Source organism: Anas acuta, chromosome 4, assembly GCF_963932015.1.
Source record: "Anas acuta chromosome 4, bAnaAcu1.1, whole genome shotgun sequence".
Classification (NCBI taxonomy): Eukaryota; Metazoa; Chordata; class Aves; order Anseriformes; family Anatidae; genus Anas; species Anas acuta.
This window is the reverse complement of record NC_088982.1, coordinates 43,653,437-43,670,205: the sequence shown is the minus strand read 5'-3', so window position 1 is coordinate 43,670,205 and position 16,769 is coordinate 43,653,437. Positions and strand designations below refer to the sequence as shown.

Below are 16,769 nucleotides of genomic sequence, written 5' to 3'. Positions count from 1 at the left end.
ATAAATTTTGAGAAATTTGAAGCTGTTTGGTTTTAGCTTGACAAAATGTTCTGAGTTCTGGGATAGTAGTAAATGTTTTTGCAAGCTACCTCTTTTTTCTGTAACTGTCAAAATTCAGCAAGAGTGATGTTCTTATCTATGGAAAAGAACATGAATAGAATTACTAAAATTATTTTGTCTCAATTTCAGATATATCTTTCATTATTGTTTTTTCCTCACTTTTATTTGGGTATTCAGATCTGAGCTGTTTAGTAAATACTAAATGCACTAAATACAGTTGTCTCCAAATGTGTTTTCTTGTTGCTCTTACACTTAAAATGTACTACATCCTTGCAGCATTTTGCTGTTTTGTACACTATTTAGTATGGGTTAACTTGATATTAAAATACTGCATTGGGTTTCTAGGTATGATTTCTCAAATGTTTTATGTTGCTTTGCCTTTTTTAATGCAGTTTTGTCGATTAAAATACATGTATTTTAAGCAAACTTTCTACAAGTTATATGTTTGCCAATATTCTGCTATTCTACTTAACATGCTATCTAGCTTTTTTTTAATTATGTAGTACCCAGCTGAGATATAATCTACTTTTCGCTATATGTTCTTTATTGCTGAGTTCATTCAAGCCTGTAGTGTATGTGGTGCTGAGAGAGTGGTGACACCAAGTGCAAACACTGCTGAAAAGTTCTTGATAGTTTACTTTAGGCACTTAAAGATTAGTGTATCTCTCTATGAGCAAGTTTTTCATACAGATTTGACCTTTAGTCTAGGATATAATATGTCTCTTAGTCATATGTTAACACGTTTTCCCACCCTGCTCCTTAGTGCGCCATTCATATTTGTCAGTACCGAAGTCATCCTTCTAATTAGTTTCATATTCAAAATAAATTATTTAAACTCCACCGGTTTTATGGGAAGTGCAGATTAAGAAAGAATTTCCTATCTGTTTTCTTGCTTACAAGTGTGCATTTCAAATGTTAGATGCAGTTCTTAATTTTGCGGTATGTTCATCTTGACAGAAAATTTTTAGAAAAGTTTTTGAGAAATTATGTATGAATATATGTGTGTATATATGTAAATGTATATAAGACAAGACTCGCAAATAACAGTAGTAGTACCATTTGCTTATTGAAAATAAAGCTGTTTTCCTCTATTGGAATTTTTTGCATGTTCCGCTCAAGGTGCATAGTTATTTGTTTAGCAATCAGACCAGTTGATGGATTGGACTTACAGATGTTTTTATATAGCTTGAAGAACATATATTTCAAACAATTAACCAAATATATATGGTTATGTTTCTTAGAAGTGTACAGGGGAGGAAGGGTATGTACATTTACTGCGTACATGCAAACACTTCGAATTACAAACCAACAAAATATTTGTCAACAGAATTGTCTCAGTATTTGGGTGATTAGAGTTCCAAAATGGCTATATTGGGTTAGATAAGGGGTCCACCTTGCTTACTGTTGTATCTCTTACTATGGACCCAAAGAGATGCTTGAGAAGAGTAAAACAAAGCAAGCATGTATGACACTCCTTCATGAGTATTCTTTCCCTTCCTGCTCTTTTCAGCTTGGGCTATTTTCTGAATTGGATGTAGTCTCTGTGTATTTACTAAATATCTGTGAATTTGCCTTGCATCCATTTGTGCAGTCTTATCTTGAACCTACTGAACATTTAAAAAGCACAAGCATCCTTTGGTGGTAGGTTCCACTAGCTTGTAATGCAGTGTGTGAAGAACAACCTCAGTTTCTTTGTTCTGAAACTGGCTCCTAATACCTGCTGTTATATATACTGGCTTTTAGGCTGGTGCGGGTAAATAATTAGAAGATCTTAGGAGTTCAGGTGGATCAAAAGCTCGACATGAGCCAGCAGTGTGTGCTTGCAGCACAGGCCAGCTGCATCCACCAGAGGAGGAGTGGCCAGCAGGCCGAGGGAGGGGATCATGCCCCCTCTGCTCTGCCCTTGGGAGGTGTTGTTTGGAGCCCTGCATCCAGGTGTGGGGCCCTCAGCACAAGAAAGATGTGGGGCTGTTCGAGTGGGTCCAGAGAAGGGCCACGAAGTTAATCAGAGGGCCAGAACACCTCTCCTGTGAAGAAAAGCTGAGAGGGCTGGGGCTGTTCAGCCTGGAGAAGAGAAGGCTCACTCTGGGGAGATCTTATTGCAGCCCTGAAGGGGGCTTATAAAAATGAAGGGGACTTATTTAAAAAAAAAAAAAAAAAAAGATGGAGAGTAACTTTTTGCTTGGTCAGATAATGACAAGGCACAGGGAAATGGTTTTAAACTAAAAGAGGGGAGATTTAGGAGGAAAATCTTCACTCCCTTCCAACCTAAACCATTCTGTGATTCTAGGATTAGTTAAGATTAATTAAAGGATGACCAACAAACACTGATAGTTTTTTTTTTTTTTTTTTTAAATGTGCTCAAATGGGGCAGCAGGAGGTCACAATATAAACTTTGAGGGAGATTTTTTTCACCTGAAAGGTTGGTTTTAAGACTAGTGCTGTTTAATGTTTTCATTTAATGATCTTTGTGCTCTCAGTAAGAAAACGTTAATGAAACTTGTTGACGATACAAAATTAGTGCTATAGGGGACTGTGACATAGCTTTTCTTATGTCAGAGTTGTACAGTAGCTCCAGGAAATGTAAGATGTTATTCCATGTAGAATTATAATTCAGATGAGACTTGAAACACCATTTCAAGAAATGATATAGTACTTGTATTTTATCTAGAGTACTTATGCAAGTGTTTACAGATTCCATTAAGGAAGTAGGTGAAACAATGATGAGCTAAGAAATTTCCATGTCAGGCATAGTATTTGAATAAAATGTAATTTCTTATTTGTCTTCTTGTAATGGTTGATTTTCATTGTAGCTATTTGCGATAGCATTCAGTGCTTCAAGTTTTTTTATTTTTTGCTTCTCAGTCTGCAGTGACCAAAAACATTAAAAGTAGATTGTCTCTCAGTTACTAAACATTTATAGCCATAGGAAATGATGGTCAATTAAGTACAGCTTAGAACAGGTATGAAATTATTGACTTTGTTGATCTTCCCTTACAGTCCTTCCTTAGGAAAGTGCTGAAATGTGTTTTGTAGTTATTTAGTTGCATTAGTGGTTGAGTTTGAGGCTTTTAACGTGTTTTTTCCCTAATGCCTTTGGGAGATGGATAACTAAGATGTTGATATAATAATGCAATATGCATACTGAGTGTAATTGTTTGAGAGAGAACATATACTGTGGGGAAATATTGAAGGGATCATGAAAGATGATGACCATTAGTCTTTTCTTTCAGCTATTAAAACTAGCTTTAGGGTGTGTTCAGCTGTGATTTATGAAATTGTTTAGACTAACACCGCCTTTGATGATGTCTGATGTAGAGAAAAATGCTGAAAACTATCATGATAAATGCCCTTTCTTTTCACTTTTGGCAACCTCCATCTTCACCAATTAAATTTTCAAGTACTGTAGTGAGTTCTGTTAAAGAGCAGAGACATTACTAACACAGCAACAGATGGATGATGTCATAAATAGAAAAAAATATTTTGCTTTTCTTGAGCTTTCACACGTTTAAGCTAACAATCATTTTAATTATCGTCATGCAAAGCTAAATATTTACAACTTGATATTACATTAGAATAACCTCTTGTGAGAATTAGTTGCATAGATTATTTTGTTTAGAATATTAGCACCTAAAAGGCTTTTTAAATAGGAATAAATGTTTCTTAAAGCTATTTCAGACAGCTTACATGGTAACCTGAAGTCATGTAGTGGTAATCATGAGGCTGCAGTAGGAGAGAACTGGACAAAGAATGGTGGGAGAAATATCAGTAAAATATATGTAGCAATTAGGACCAGTGCTGCTCGTGCTCCTCAAAAAATCACTACCACCAAAAACATACATGGTAATATGTAAATGGAACCTAGCTGACATTTAGAATGTTGCTTGCCTAGTAATGCATATAAACTAGTTATATAAAAAGTAATGAAATATATTTATAATTCATGAGGAATAATACATCACAAATTCCAATTATTCCACTCTTAATTCTGACTACAAAATTGCAATATGGTGTTGCAGCTTAAAAATAATAAAAACATGTTGATCCTGGAACATTTCAAGCCCTGGAAGATCTGTGTTACCAATGCCCTACATTGGAAATCTGGAAATTTTTTTTGGGGGGACGAGGGGAAAGAATAGGGACTGAAATCATAAAGAAACAACACTTTTCTGTTGTCGTTTGTGTATGTCTGATCAAACCTTCATGTCACTGACTGAGAGAGGTAATAGAATTTTGCAAAACTGAGTAGTGAAAAACCTGCTCTGGTGATATCTTGGCTATTGAATACTCCTAGATTCAGAAATCTGAAATTGATTTGAAGAGGTATTTGTGATTTTCTATTTTTTGCCTGTTTTGGAATTGACGAGGTTTTTAAAAAGAATGACCACTAGGATTATTATTTCTTACAACAAATAGTGAAAAATCAAGAAAGCTGATGTGGAACAGCATACTAAAGTATCTGTGTGCTACAGAAATATTGCTTTCTATATGTTTAGAAGGAAAACAAACTCAATTACAACTTAGGACTTTTTAAAATGAAGAGTTATATCTAGTCTGTTCTATCCAGATGCTTGTATATTTTCTTCAAAATCTACGGTTCACACGTGTTACCCTGATATTTTTGTAACTCTGTCAACTCGCTGCTGTTGAGTCTAGGATTAAAAATCTTGGTTGTGTTTTTGTTAACCAATTCTGCTTTTGTGTCAGCTTTCAAAAGTGGAAGCAAGCCCCATTGATAGATCTGAGTTAGTTGCTTTTCAGTGTCTCTTTTGGGGGCCAGGCAAAGCCTGCACCGACCTGTTTAGGGCATGTAGAATTTTGCTCTAGTTCAGGATTCTGTTGGAAGTGAGAAATGTTCACTGCCAGTCTCTATGCTGCTACGATTATTTCAGTGTGTTATTGTTTTGGTGGAATATACTGGGTGTCAATAACGCAGATATTTATTTTTTAAACCAGATATTTAGAGCAGAAGTGGCAGTATGTTGTTAAGGTGAGAAGATTATCATCAGTATATATGTAATATAGTATTTAAGTTATAAAAGAAGTCTGAGTTTGAAGAATTAGTGTCATATTAATTTGAAATACTATGAAACATTACCTAAGGAGCATCAGTGAACCAGAGTAAGTTCAGTATTGGTGTACAACACAGTGAATTGAAAGAGTCATTTGTGGGATGTTTTTGTGTTTTCTTTTTTCCTCCATAAAATATAACTGAGTGAATGATACTGTTTTGTTTCCTCTTCCTGGCAATGTTACTTGATCTTCTTTTTTCAAACTATTTTTTTTTTATTTTTTTTCCCTTCCAGGAGTGGCAAAACTCAATACAAAAGAATGCTGGCCTTGCCTTTATAGAGCTTGTTAATGAAGGAAGGTAAGTCACAATATTTGATAGCAACTCTGACTCTCTGACTTAGCTTTTAGGAAGTTAAGTGGCTTGAAATGTTTTAAAAGAATTTTGCTTTTGCTTTTTTTTTTCCTCCCCATTTTCTTTGAGTTTCAGAAGCATGCAATTGCATTCTTGAATTTTTCTGTTTAGTTCTAATACTGAGTAAGAGATTTTGCAGAATGTGAATGCTCTTTGGTTTCATTAAACATATCACTTATCAGTGTCATGGATTTTCTTTCTTCCTGTCCTTGTGCACTGGTTAACATTGAAACTATAATTTGTATTCGGCTAATCTCTTGAGGAAGGGAATTGATATTTGGAAGGCATTATAGCTAGAAGTGTAAGATAAGCCTTTGTCTCAAAAATTAGATTCCAGTTTTCTCATTTATATTCCATCTACTTCATAAAATAAAAAGGAAAAGGGTCCCTTTAAGGTATAAAAATTCAGTTACTATTACCAATTAGGTTTAATGTTTTATCAATAACTATATATGTATATTAGTGGGACTTAAAGAAAATGACAGAGCAGGTGATGGGGCCGTGATCTTTAACTTGTAGTGTGTATTCAGAGTCATCAATATTTTCTTCATTAGGAATTGATTGCTGGGGCAGACTAAGAGCAATATTTACTTTTTCTGAAGGATTTTTTTAAGATGTCTTAATGAATTAGCTAAGAGTATTATATGAAACATCATTTTCTAAACCTAAATTCTGTTAGCGAGCAACTTAAGCTAGTAAAATCCCAATAGAAAATCAATTTTACAGCATTAAGACAGCTACTGAGTTAAAACAGAATAATTTATCACATAAATTAAAATGCTCTATAAATATCTTTTTATCATTGTAGAACTAGGGAAAATGGCTGTTTGAGATTTGTATTTTAAAATGTACGGATGTTCTCAGGATGCATAGAAGTAATGACCATTTTAATGGTTGCATTTCAGTTTATGGTGAGGGAAACACCATTGTGAGGCAGAAAAAACATTTTGCTACTAGTCTTGATCCCAAGGGCCAAGGTAAAGTAACAAGGGTGTTCAGTTACAGTGTTAAGATCTAGCCTGTAGTTGTTTCCTATTATGTGAGGCTGACCTGTCTTGACCTTACTTATAAAGTGCCTGCTATAAATTTGGCCCTTGATTAATGTTTTATTAGCATAGATAACGTAGAGATCCCACACACATGTAAACCACAATGTAAGGTTCATCTGGGTAAGATGATTATCACGAACAAATCAGTTACTGAGACTGAGTTGTAAGTAGCAGTTACCTAGTAGCATGCTTGTTCAGGTCAAGCTTTCAGAGAGCATTCTATCAGTGAGGTGTTTGGAATTGGCTATTTTCTTTTAAAAACCTACAGTGCCCATCACAGACAGATGGAATCACTCCTCCACCTCCATAAACAACATCAATAACTTACAGTCTCGTCTTAGCAGAGTGGTTGTCTGAGGGACAAATGATCCCTTAAAGACTGAAAAGTGTGGTTTTGGTTAGCAGAAAATATCTAAGTAATTGTTACTTCATTTTTTCATGACTCATAGCAGAGTTGATTTTTTAAAAAAGTGGGAACATAACTTTCATTATGGGGAAGAAGAAAATGGATTCATTTCTTAAAAATGTCTCCTTTTATCTAGCTCCATTTTCCTCCATTGCTGTTTATAGGAGCCTTTAACGTTATTGCTGAATTGGTCATTGCAGTACTTTGTGGCATTTCAGCATTCACTAAAACGAAACTATTATCCTTCTTACGACATGAACTGCATTCCAGAACTACTCTTTTCTTCTCTTTATACAGGTAGCACATTATTTTTCCTGCACGTATCTTAACATTATACTAAAGCATTTCAGGCTGTGTGTTTTTATTGTTTTTGTGATTGTTTGATGTATTTTCACCATAACATTATAATCTTAAGAACTCTTAAAGGTGAAACCTTCTAATTATAACTTAAAAAATGGAAATAGCTGAGGGACTTTCAGACTTTCCACTGCACAACTGTATAATAGTGGAATTTTTAAATTGTCTCCTGTAAGTACTCAATAAAAGATGACAAAGTGGTTGTACAAAGGGCAGAACTGGTTTCAGCAAGTAAGGATGTCTGTGGGGTACCACGACACATGGAGTGTTAGAATAAATAAAATAAAATTAGGGACTATAAGAAGTGCCTGGAATTTGTGGAGTCCTAAAATTGCTGTAGTCTGCTTTCTTGGTGGTAGAAGTCTTAGTCATTTTATAACTTTGGTAGAGTATTTTCTTATTCCCCATGTTTATTACTCATTTTTTAACTAGTTTTAAAGATATCAGTGGATATTCCAGTTTCAAGTGTGTCCTTCTGTTTTTCTTTAACAAGCAAATAAGACAACTGAAAATGTGTCTGGACTTGAAAGAGCTCTAGAAGAAGAGATCTAACTCTCTTATTTTATTTGCCTTCAAGTGTGTTTTTTGCTCTTACGTGAAAGGTATGAATGTACCTCTCTAACTCTCACCAATTGAAAGTTTTATGTTTAGACTTGCCATGTTTTTGCTAGGATTCCCCGTCCAGAAATATGTAGAGAAAATTTGCCTTTGGGACTCGTAAGATCTACAGTGTACGTGCTGCAGTCAGAATGTGCTGGGCTGAATTTCAGTACATTCACAAGTAACTAATATGTAACATACCTACCTAGTTGCTCCCAGGCTTTCCAAGTGCATCATGTCTGCTGCATGTGTATAGCAGAATTGATTTGTTTGTGCCCAGAGAAATTTTGGATCTCGGGAACTGAAGAAAATCTCTAGACAGTGGACTACTATGTGACGATACAGAACAGTAAACCTACCTAAATCTGAAATACACAACTGAAGCCTTTTGAAGGCTAGGATACATAGTTTAAAAACAACCAACCAACCAAAAAAAAAACCTGCAGAAACGCAGGAAGGTGCAGAATGTAAGTGAAAAACAGGAGAAACAGGTATTGGAAAATAATCTTCCTGTGCATGGAAAGAAATATAGGTTTCAAAACATTGCTACACTAAATAGTAATCTGTTTTTAATTAATATCAACAAGCATTATTCCATAATACTGTGTCTGGGACCACTGTTACTGTGCTTTGAAAACTTGTTAAAAAGATGCCTGTTTCCATTGTTTCCCTTTGTACTGAGCCATGTGTGCAGCAGAAGTATAGATTGTCAAACATTTTCCTTAGTCTGTTGAACTTCTGTCAGTCTAGATTTCAGTCTTTGTGCTTACCTTTCACCTTTGCATCCTGCCTTTTGGGAGAGTTGTGTTTTGAGCCTCAACCCAAGACCTTACTGATGAGAAAATCTGTTCACTGGAACCATCCTTTAGGTGCAATTGGTTCAGCTCTTGTAGCCAGTCCTCTGCTTTGGAGACTACCAGGGTGTCCAGGCAGATTCCTTTTTTTCACCATGAAACTAATTATCTTTCCTACTTGTGCAGGAGACGGTCAAACTCCTATTTCTGATCTGGAAAACAAGAACAAACACTTGGTTTTACTTCCTGGCGTGTATTACTGTCTGTTTGGTTAGACTCTGCTTTCCTCTACTTGACTAGTTAGCAAACAACTCCTTTGCTCTGTGAAGGTTAAAACTCTCCTGTCACTCTGATTCATTAGCACACTTAAGTGTGAAACATCTCTTATGCTAGACCTTATTTTCTGTATCAGTCAGTGCACTAACAAATGTACTTGTGCTTGAGACTAGGCATGACAGTTATTATCCCCTTTGGAGTGATAATGGGTTTGGCATGGCAGGGGTTGAGGGATCAGTCTCCTAAGCATGCTGCAGCAATTACTCTTTCAGATTTTCAGTTGAAGAGACTCTGGGACATGATTAGTTTTAATTTTTGCAAGCACAGTTTTCTTGGTCATCCAAAGAATGAAGTGCTGTGTTCTACACACGTTTATATATCTGTAAATGAATATTCAGACAACATTGGCTTTAAAAAAAATGTCACAAAGTTTAATGGAAAGCTAACCTCATTAAGCGAACAGAATATATGTATAATTTCCTCCCTTTTGTCATCCCCCTTTCACTTCCTTAACCAAACCCAAACAAAGAAGTCTGAGGATTCGAGAGTATATCCAGGAGAAGCAGCACTAATGAAGTTTGTGTTTCAGTAGCTTTTTCACATGGCTAGATTCTCCGCTGTCTAATGAGGAATGAAATCGCATAAAAAAATCTCTGTATCAGAATATTCTCTTCCAATATTGGATGACTGGATTTTTTTTTTCCAAGGATGCTTTCAAGGGTTTTTGTCCTTTGCTGGATATAAAACTAGTGCTTTTTTGAGAAATTCCAACCTTCTATTAAAAAAAAATTGTTGGAATTATGCAAAGAATTCTGTAGTTACTGGGAGGAGCAAGAGGGCATGCTGCATACAAACTCAATATCCTTAGAAAGTAAAAATTCCACTAACAGCCAAAAAAAGCCCCAAACTTCCCCAGAAATAACCAGAAGTAACCAGTGGTATTCTCCCAATACTTAACATCCAGTAGTTTAAAATCTGGAATGCTGTGATCATCTCTATTTCCATAGCACTTCTTATAGAAGTACTATGAAAATTTTGACATCACCTGCCATTCATTCTCTTAAATTGCAGATACTGCGTTTTGCTGGTAATAAATGCAAATATATATATTTTTAATATTGGAAATAGTTGGCAATCAGACAAGTTGTCCAATTGCTTACATGCTTTTCTAACAGAAACCGGGACAGATGCAGGCTGCCCCATTCAATTGTCTTCCACTCACAGTAGTGCGGTCACTCTCAAGGAATGAATGTTAGAGAATGTGTTGCCATAGGAGCAACTACTGTGATGGAAAATTGTTAGAAAAATATAGCTATTAATGAAAAAATGGATGATAACTGACACACTTACACTTTGTGCATAATTGACCAAAAAAGGCTCAGGAAAAAATGGTAAATGTAGTCATGTCCAAAGTAGAATTGATTCCTGCCAGACTGCTCCTCATTGCAGGCTCTCTGCCCTGAGCTTCTGATAACACAGAACCTGCCCCTTAGTCTTGATTTGTGTGAGGGGAAAAAGCATTTTCCGCATTTCCTTGCTTTTCATTTTTAGCAACCCCTTCTGGTTAAGTGGTACGTTTTGTGAAAGGGATTTTCAGTGATTTATGTTCTGAGTTTTTTATGCTATTGTTTTGGTTTCATAGCAGAAGCAGCTTTTTTAATGTGTGAATTTGAACCACAGAAGATTGTTAGTCTAGACTTTAAGCAACATTTTAAATGTGCTTAAAATTAGAAATCGTAGCCTGGATGTGTTTTAGAGATGGATAAGTGATTTGAGGTGGGGTTCTTGATGCTACATGACTATTTTGCGCACTACGGTATTTTGTGACTTACACAACCATTCTTAGAACAGTTTTTTATTTCACGGGGTTTTGTTTGATCATCTGTGCATGGATTTAAATTGCATCTTTTTATGTAACTGGAAACATATGAGCTTCACTGCAACTTAATGAGCAAGCAGAAGCTTTTTGGGGAAAACAGTTCTAATGATTAAAAATTAATGCAAGCTTTTATTATTGGAGATGCTAGTAATTGTGGAGTGCATGTATGTGACAAAGGTAGGTTTTGCTTTGGGGAATATGTCATTAATTTGTTTTATAAAAAAGCAAAATCATAAAACGCTTTTGAGTGCCTGGGAATTCTTAAATGTTTTTTTATGTAGAGTGTTTTAGTAACATCTGCTTTTAAAAAATAAATTGAAATAACAGTAACAAGAAGGTATTTATACTGCACTCTGTGAGCATATGGGGATTGTACTATTACTATGATCTAAAATTTTCAGAAATCATCTGTTGTGCTACCAAGCAGAACTTGAACACAACCTCAGAATTATTTTCACTTGGTTCTTACGTGTTCTGAGTGGCTATCGTAGATAGAAAAAATGGGATTAATGTGTCCCCTCCTTGCTGTCCTTTCTGAGTGCTATTAAGGTTTATATAGAGACAAGGTTTTTTGGTGTCTCTGCACTGTGTATTTCCCCTCATATTTTGAGGGGGGTAAATGTGTTCAAACTATGGGCTTGTCTGCACTTTTTGATGATGGAATAGGGTATCTGTAAAGTATCTGTTCAACAAAGCAATTGTAAAACTTCGTTGCAGCAGTAATTCCAACATTTAACACATTGAGCAGTTAGATCCCATGAAAGGCTGCATATCCATGTATATTTTATCTCCTTTTGAAGAAAGAATCTCTTATATGCTAGGTTTATGAGGAGTACAAGTAGGAAAGCTTACCATTATCCTCCTTTCTCAGTTATCTCCAAGTTCTCTGTTATGGTAGTATCTGGAACAATCATAATCCATCCCTGTGGTAGTTTATGAGACACTTATGCCTAAACAGCTGTTTTAAATGTCACCTATAAAGCCTTTGCTATATTTTGAATAAAATTGATAATTGTTGGGCAACAGTAATACTAACCCAGGATTTAACTGTTTCTTTTCTTACACACATTTTTCTGTTCATTTTTCTTCGCTTGCACTGTCTCCTTTTTGCTTGTTCTAAGAAGGCTGACTTTTTACTCAACCATCTAACCATTCAGCAGCCAGAAATCAGAGTAAAAAGACTTTTTGATTTCTCCCATAGTTTTCTCATTCTGTGTAACAATAAAAATCAGAATATCTCATCTGTTTGGCTGGAACTCCATCTCTCAGTGGTGTTAGCACTTCATTCCTGGCCTAGCAAAGTATGCAAGTATATATTTAACTTCCCGCATGGGATCTGCCCCATTGCTTGTTTTTACTAGGCAGTTCGTCTTCTCAAAGTTCATCACATGATTAAATGCTTTGGTCTGGAAACCAAGTGCTCAGGCAAAGGAGGAAGAGTCTGAGACCTTGAATCTGGTGTACGCTGAAAGCAGAGGAGTAGGCCTGGTATTCAGTGTCATTCATATGCATTACAATGAAAATATTACAAAATATCTATGTCCATCCATGTTCCTGCCCTGGACACCTGGAAACCAGGACAGCTCCAAACACACCTCTTCTGATGTTAACGATCAGAAAAATGGCAATTTAATAACTTCACTGTAAATAAAGCCAAATCAAATGGCAGTCTAACAAGGGGGAGTGCAAATCACCACATTCAACAGCATTTCAGTGTTTAAAAACAAAAACTAAAAAACAAACAAACAAACAACCCCCCAAAAATTAAAGATAAAAATAAAAGTGGTATAAGTGTTACAAGAAGGCAAACATGGCCCATGGGTCTGCATAAAGAGATTGTGGAACCTAAGTAACAAGGAAATCACTAAGCTGCAGTTTTACTTTCAGCTTGGGTGTACATACTATGCTGGAAATGGCAAGAAATTCAATTGATTTGATTAATCAAAGAAATGAAAATATATTCTTTTGGTATGAATAAAGTATTTATAAAGAGAAGTTTTGGATACACTTTTTATTTAGCAGAAAGATAACTAATGTAATCTAGTTTTTGGAAGAAAAAACAAGAGGGAAGCATACAAGACATAATGGGTTATTAGTGTTATTTTTTTAATATTGACAGTAGTTACCTTGTTATAAAACTTATAGGAGAAAGACGCGTAAAATCTCTTCAAATCTTATAATACAAAATAGAAATGAAATTATTTAGTGGAAAACATGCATGATGAAGTTCATGTAGAAGGCCAGAGTAGATAACAGAAAGGATTGTTATGACACTTTTATATTCACAAAATGTAATTAATGTGTTAATAAGATAAAATTTTCCAAATGCTGCTTCTTTAGAGGAAAGCATCCAGTGACTTAACTGGATTGTGATCCCATTGTCTGTCTCCTTTAGCTCTACTGCTGCAGTTTTCTTGGCCCTGTAGAGTGAGAAGCAAGGAACAAAGAAGTTTTTCATCTTCGGGTGTTTTTCTGACTCTGGATTTCTTCTAATTGCTTGCTTGTGACCTGCAAGCCTACTGCAAGTGCATAATCATGAATAGGGTAGGAAAAGGGACAACAGAGCATTAATGATCTTACTATCAAACATACGTATAGAGACAAGTGGAGCTTTAGCTCAGATAAGTTCTAGGTAATAAAATTGATGCATTAGAAGGCACCCTGTATAAGCAAGCCTGCCTTCCTAAAGAAAGGGTCTCGATAGAACCTGTGAAATTCTTGAAATGTATTTTAGCTTCTATGTGCAAGGCAAGCAAGTTTGTTTTTCTGCTCTTTTCTACATTAGCAACTGAAGGCCTTTAATAAAACAAATTAGAATACCAGGTAGTTTGAAAAAAACTAACTAGTAGTAATGAATTTGTCTGGTTTATTTTTGGATCCTTTGGAAAAATGCACCTTCTAAAACAGTGTAGCTCCTGAATTTAAACTTTATGAATCCCAGTGTAACTAATTAAAAAGGAAATGTTTTTTAGTAACAATATATGAACTCACAGAATAATTGGGCTGTAATTCAATCTGTCAGCTCTGCTACCATTCATAAACTCAAAGTTTATGAAGGCCTCAGAAATCTCAGATTGAATTACAGCTTTCTTCTGTGCATAACCTGAAACAATGTATATCAGCATTTTATTTGTGAGACTGAGCATGTTCTGTAATCCTGAAAATATTACTTAAATGTATACCTGACATACAATTTCAGTTTTGCATTTGGAGAAAACTATATTTCAACGTAATTCACTTTTTTTTTAATTGGACTTTACACTGGTTACATTAGGGCATTCATTCTGAATGTTCACATGCATAAGCTTCTTACTATTTTTTAGCATGTGTTGTATATGAAAGATTTTCTTAGATATCTATATTTCAAGTAAAACAAATGACTGTTTAGTGTGTTTGCATTTTGTTTAATTCTTAGCTTGATTTATGATTGAAATACAGTTTTGCAAGTTGCCAGAAAATTACCCTTCAACCTTATTTATGACATTTTCTTAACACAATAAAGTCAATATTGTGGAACAGAGTTCAAAATATTTGTATGCATACCATATTTACATAATTTTTCTTTCAGGACTTGATTCTCTTAAGGTTGTTCTTCAATATTTTCTCTCCACAGGTTGATGAGCCAAACTATGAAGGACCATTTGGTCAGAGTGGCTAACGAAGCAGAATTCATCTTGAACAGACAGAGAGCGGAGGATATTAACCGGCATGCTGAATTTGAGGTAAGAAATAAAATCTTAAAAACAAAACAAACAAAAACACACGTACACACAAAACAAACAACAACAACAAAAAACCACACAACACAACCACCAAAGAACAAAACACTTGAACAAACCTCCTATGTCTGAGGATTCCAATGTGTGATATAGACTTTTCAGGCATGGGAGACTCCATCCTAAAAAAATGCTTAGCAGTCCTAGGGAGTTTTGATGGTTTGCCAATAACAGTGATGGAAAAACAGGCTGTGTAGAACAACTCAGAATCTGCAATCATAGTTTGTGGAGGAAGAAATTATCATACCAGTGCTCCTCTTTTCCTTGAAGCAAATCATGCTGTATGTCTTACAGCTGTTTAGAAACACAGTGAAGATACAACTCTGGAAAGGAAAGGGGGGGGGAACCTTCCTGAAGATAAATGATAACAGCCTGTTAAGTGCAAATCAAGAAAGTACTTTTTGCATAGTTTACTATTTCATTTAATCCATCTCTAAAAACATTTTACTTATGGTTTGCATGCTGCAGTATAGTTTTGTTATGTTTTTGTATTTTCATCCCACTTAAGGGATTCCAAAGTGAAATATAGGTCTTTGTTTTATAGACCTGTAATAAAATACAAGCCTTTTTTCTGAATCACTTTAGCCATACCTCCAATTTTGGATCTTAATTACTTCATGTAGCTTCCTTCTGTTTGCTTTAATTAGGGGATTGTTTTAATGAAAATGAAGTTAAATCTCACTGAATTCTCTAATACTCTGCTTATAAAGTACTTAGTCTTTCTTCTGACATGTGATACTACTTGTGATTTTGTTTTTAAAATGAAGCATTAAGAGATTGAAGGCACATTTATGTTTAACGTGTTTCTAAACTGTTTTTCTCTTAAATCCTTACTTGAAAAAATACTCCCCAAAGATGAAAGCATATTTGTCTTAGACAGTGCTTATGTTCTAAAGGTCATCTGTGTTGGCCCCAGGATTCAAGCTGTGCGTTGTTTAATAACATATCTGCACTTCATCTAGACCTAGTTACCCCCTCCTGAAAACAGAGATGTTGTAAGATATCTACAGTACCATTTTGCAATGGTGAAATAGCAGGCATGTTTCATTTATTACATCAAGGGTTTGGCGACAGTCCTGTGGAGATGAAAAGTGCATCTTTTTACTTCCTTGCCTGATAATCATTGGAGTGGGACATGCTTGACATCTTTTCCTCTGGATTTATGCAGAAGCTCCATGCATGACATGGCATCATTGATTACGTGAACAGCTCATTTTTTTTCTTCAGATGCAAACTATACACAAAGGTGTGGGTATGTGAGAGAAATCTGCGTGAAGTATAGTATTCTGTCATGTAAATATGAGCTATCAACCAATACAGCATTTCAGTGACAATTTCTCTATTAGCCTTATTTCAGACTTGGAACACCTTTTCATAATGTCTGGAAGAAATTTACACTGAGCATCCACTTACATTTTTAATATAGCTCTGAGTTCTGCTGTGATTTAATTCTTTAGGATAAGACTTGGCTGATAATTTTCAAGCTGGTGCTGTTTTGAATCTGTGCTATCTCAATATGATGGCTCAAGGGGTTTAGCTCATCAGGTTGAACTTAAACAGAAACTAGTGTACTAAAATAGCAGCGGTGTGTTTACTGAGCTTGGTTTTGTCACTGTGTTGGAATAAAGCAGGTCTAACATCACTTCTGCAGATGTATGAAAATCAAGATAAACAACTGTTTGATTCTACTAGATGCTTCAATAAGAAATCCGGTGAAGTTAGCATTCCACTAAGGTCTGTGGCAGGCTTCACTCAGAAGTACGGTGGTTTGTTTTTCATTGTGTGTGTAAAGGAGAACAGGTAGTTTAATTTGGTAGAATTTTCAGGTATCATATCAGTGATGAGAAATTCTTGTGTTGTATCTGTGGTTTGGTCTGTTTTGCATGCTTCCTGTCTACTGTGCTTGGCTTGTAACAGTGGCATTTTCTAGTTGTGCTATTCCTTCTAGCCTTTTAAAATGGTGCTCAGGGCTATAGAAATAGCCTTCTTTTCTTCTGTCGTGCCCAGAAATAGGCACTGTCAGGTGACTTGATTGGAGCTGTTCCATCCCCTAATGGGAACAGGTTTGTGCTGGGCTGCAGACATGCTTTGTAAAGTAATTGGTAGGTATGTTCCTCTTGTGTGAGTGTTGATGCCTGTATTTTGGT

At 35.5% G+C, this 16,769-nt stretch overlaps 1 protein-coding gene across 3 annotated transcripts in view; it reads left to right on the top strand.

The window, feature by feature from the left end:
- LRBA (LPS responsive beige-like anchor protein) overlaps nt 1-16,769 on the top strand; it is a 391,035-nt gene that overhangs the window by 116,829 nt on the left and 257,437 nt on the right. For all 3 annotated transcript variants that reach the window (XM_068680931.1, XM_068680932.1, XM_068680930.1), the window contains exons 35-36: nt 5,367-5,431; nt 14,460-14,568. In XM_068680931.1, coding sequence (XP_068537032.1) covers nt 5,367-5,431; nt 14,460-14,568 — 174 coding nt within the window. The remainder of the gene's footprint in view (nt 1-5,366; nt 5,432-14,459; nt 14,569-16,769) is intronic.